Source organism: Corythoichthys intestinalis, chromosome 2, assembly GCF_030265065.1.
Source record: "Corythoichthys intestinalis isolate RoL2023-P3 chromosome 2, ASM3026506v1, whole genome shotgun sequence".
In the NCBI taxonomy this organism is placed as follows: domain Eukaryota; kingdom Metazoa; phylum Chordata; class Actinopteri; order Syngnathiformes; family Syngnathidae; genus Corythoichthys; species Corythoichthys intestinalis.
The window spans coordinates 6,499,938-6,503,820 of record NC_080396.1 but is presented as its reverse complement, the minus strand read 5'-3'; the positions used below and the strand labels follow the sequence as shown (position 1 = coordinate 6,503,820).

The following is a 3,883-nucleotide window of genomic DNA, read 5'->3' as shown; positions in this document are numbered from 1 at the left end:
TTTTTACCGCTATTTTTTTTTTTTTTTTTTTTAATTACAGGAACAAAACCGACTGACTGAGCACGAGTGGCTGAATCACTCCTTTCGATTGTGGTCGCATAACACATCCCAAAAAAAGAAAAGGAAAAAAAAGTCCTACAGCAGTTTGGTGTGACATTGTTTTGGTCGCATGAGTATTTGGAACAATGATCTGCATTTTGAATTTATTTGACTATGTTATGTAACAAGGTGGAAAGTTGGGGTGCCCAATTTCCCCCCAGTCTCAAACGAATCATGCACAATTGACTGTCACTCCTCCAGCAGGCACTATATATTAGCTCATGCTCAGCACCTGTGCATGAGCCAGGTTGGTTGCAGTTTGTCCAGGAAGACTTGAGACCTGCTGAGAACCAGTTTGTGAGGGGAGCTGGCCTTGGATGAGGTACTTTTATATTTCTGGTGCTAAATTGTGTTGAATGTGTTAACATATTGCTGTGCTTAGCAGTTGCCACCTGGAGTAAGAAGTTTGTCAACTGCTGTTTAATTGAGTTCCCTTTTCGCTGTGTTTAAATCAAGTTTCTCTTTTCGGTCAAGGTTGTTTAATTAAGTTCCCTTTTAATCCAGTTTTCTTGTTTGGTAGTATTTACACTTGAGTTTGAGTTGTTTGCAGTGACTTTGTTTTCCTTCAAATATTCAGATTTTAAGAACTGTTGAATAAAGCGTGTGTTTTGTTATTGTTAAAATAAATTCACCAAAATAAAATAAATTGTACATTGTTGCCACCACATCTGCTGCTTCATTATTTTTGCCAGACCAGTGTTTTATTTGTTACCAAGGGGCTTGCCTTGCCCGACTCGGGTACAGTTAGATCTGTTGATATCGTTTTTTTATTGGCACAGAACTACACTGTTGAAGTAACTCCGCCGATTTATCAAACCCCCGCCAAATTGAAGATTAAACTTTATGCCAGAAATTTTGAATTTCCCCTTTGAGTTCATTCATTGGAAGGTGAATTACATGCAATGACATTTTTCGGCCATCAGGGGAGGTACTGCCCCCATCTCAATCGCCGCCAATGTGTACTTGGAAAGTGATTTCTGTTGACAAACACGTATTTCGACATGTAATAATTCTTAAATATATAATGTTTATTGATAGATATATAGATATATTTAAAATAGTTAACGGTATATGACAGTAATGTGATATATACTGGTATACATAGTTTATATATATATATATATGACAGTTATACAGTATATAGTTACAGTATATGACATATATTTAAGGATATCGTTATGATATATATACACTTTATATAATTATGATACAATTATGATATACCGTATACACTGTATATATAAATAAAGATATATATATACATATAGTTGTAAGACATACATTTGTGGTTATATGATATAAACTGTTTATAGTTATGATATATTGTATATAGCTATGAGATAGTTATTTGATATAATTATATGATTATATATATACTGTAGTTATATGATACATATATGACAAAGTATACTGTATAATGTATATAGTTGTAATATATAGATGTATGGATATGATATATACAGTACTGTGCAAAAGTTTTAGGCAGGACACCTACCTAAAACTTTTGCACAGTACTGTATATATATTTTTTTAATTATTAAATTTATTAGGATCATGGAAGCTTCCACTTGGGGAAAATATATACATACAGTATATCCTGTATATATAATATAATAAAAATATACAGTAAATATACTGTACTGTACGTACAGTATATTGTATAGATTTAGTTATATCGATAGGTAGATATATGGTTACATGATACAGTTGTGATATATATACACTGTATAGTTATATTAGTTATGACATTTCTGATATAGATATGCTGTATATAGTTACAGTATGATATACAGTAGATATATAGTTATATATAGTGTAGTTATATGATAGTTACATGATACAATTATGATATATATATAGTATATACTGTATATATATACTGTATAGATTTAGTTATATGCTATCGATAGATAGATTATATAGTTATATAATAGTTATGCGATATACTGTATATATAGTTATGTGATTAGTTATATGACTTTTTTTTTTTTTTAATTTTTAGTTATATGACATTTTATATAGCTATACAGTATATAGTTACAGTATATGATATAGATAGGTGATATACGGGAAAACATCATATCTTGAATGGGAGGTTGTATTTTTATTTATTTTGAATTGACCTGGGCGGGTTTTACACTGTGATTGGACTGGAAATGTCTTACCCATCTGGCAACCCTGGCTGAAAACCGTCTATCCCACCTGGCACCTCCTCTCCCTCACTGTCCAGATTTGCGCCTCAGCCATCGGGGGCCACACCGCTGTCGGAGCACTCTCTTCTAACTTGTCACAGGGGCCCTTCATGGGTTAGAGACACCGAATTGAAACAACACTATGTTGGCAAGCCATGAAGCATCTTTTCCGGAGAAAACGACTCGGTCTGCTGAGTCTCTCCTTGTTCTTCGCCTCTCTCCTCTTAATCCATAAACTCAAACTCCCCGAGAAGAACGGCGTGATCCAAAACCGGGCGTTCGGACCGCGCAGCCTTCCGTTCTGGGACGCGCAGACACTCAACTGCAGCGAGGACGACGCGGTGAAAAGCGAGAACTGGTTTCAAAAATTGGACCCGAGGTTTCACCAATTCGTCCTACATCGACACTGCAGGTACTTTCCAATGCTTATCAACCACCCGGAGAAGTGCAAGGACCAAGTGCATCTGCTCATGGTGGTGAAATCCGTCATCGAGCAGCACGACCGGCGCGAGGCGGTGCGCAAAACCTGGGGGAGAGAATATAAAGCCAACGGGAATAAGAACATCAAGACTGTATTTCTTTTAGGGAGCCCTTCCATCGGCAAGGATGCTAAGAACCTGCAAAAACTGATCGAGTACGAGGACCAGATCTACGGGGACATCCTGCAATGGGATTTCATGGACACGTTCTTCAACTTGACTCTCAAAGAAGTCAACTTTCTCAAGTGGTTTCACATCTTCTGCCCGGATGTGGAGTTTATCTTCAAAGGTGACGACGACGTCTTCGTCAACACAGAGAACTTGCTGGATCTCATCGGTTTCAAAGTGGAGGAGAACCGAGACGCCGCTTTATTCGTCGGGGACACCATCTCCAAGGCCATCCCCATCCGGAACAGGCAGAGTAAATATTACATCCCCAAGGAACTCTACGATAAGCCGTATCCACCATACGTAGGAGGAGGTGGGTTCCTCATGTCCTCCGAGCTGGCCAGGAGGCTCTTCGCGGTTTCACAAGAATTGGAGCTGTACCCCATCGACGATGTATTTTTGGGAATGTGTCTTCAGAAGCTTGGCATCAGCCCGGAGATGCATTCCGGGTTCAGAACCTTCGGTATCACCCGGCGCCGGGTAAGCGCCATGAACAGCGATCCGTGCTTTTACAAGAACCTCATCGTGGTGCATAAACTGAGCGTGCAGGAGCTTCTCAAGATGTGGAAGCTGGTGCAAAGGGAAGAACTGGTTTGTGCGCAGAGGACTTCCATATGACGTTTTTGTCCAGTAAATCTTTTGGGGAACCACTACGGGATAGGTAAAAGGTGCTATGGCCTTAAGGATGTAAAGTAATGAAACGAAGAACTGTTTAAAGCTATAATTGCAGCAAGGCTGAGAACCAAAAGTGGCATTTGCCATGTGGCTTTTTTTTTTGCCATGTGGCATTTTTTTTGCCATGTTGCAAAAAAAAAAAAATTGCCATGTGGCAAAATGGATTTGCCATGCGGCATTTTTTTTTGCCATGTGGCAAAATGGTTTTTGCCATGCGGCATTTTTTTGCCATGTGGCAAAATGGTTTTTGCCATGCAGCATTTTTTTTTT

At 38.5% G+C, this 3,883-nt stretch overlaps 1 protein-coding gene across 1 annotated transcript; it reads left to right on the top strand.

The window, feature by feature from the left end:
- The first annotated feature begins 2,446 nt into the window (after window positions 1-2,446).
- b3gnt7l (UDP-GlcNAc:betaGal beta-1,3-N-acetylglucosaminyltransferase 7, like) lies at window positions 2,447-3,556 on the top strand. The gene has a single exon (XM_057829921.1). The coding sequence runs from the start codon at window positions 2,447-2,449 to the stop codon at window positions 3,554-3,556; it is 1,110 nt and encodes a 369-aa protein (XP_057685904.1).
- Window positions 3,557-3,883: the final 327 nt, after the last annotated feature.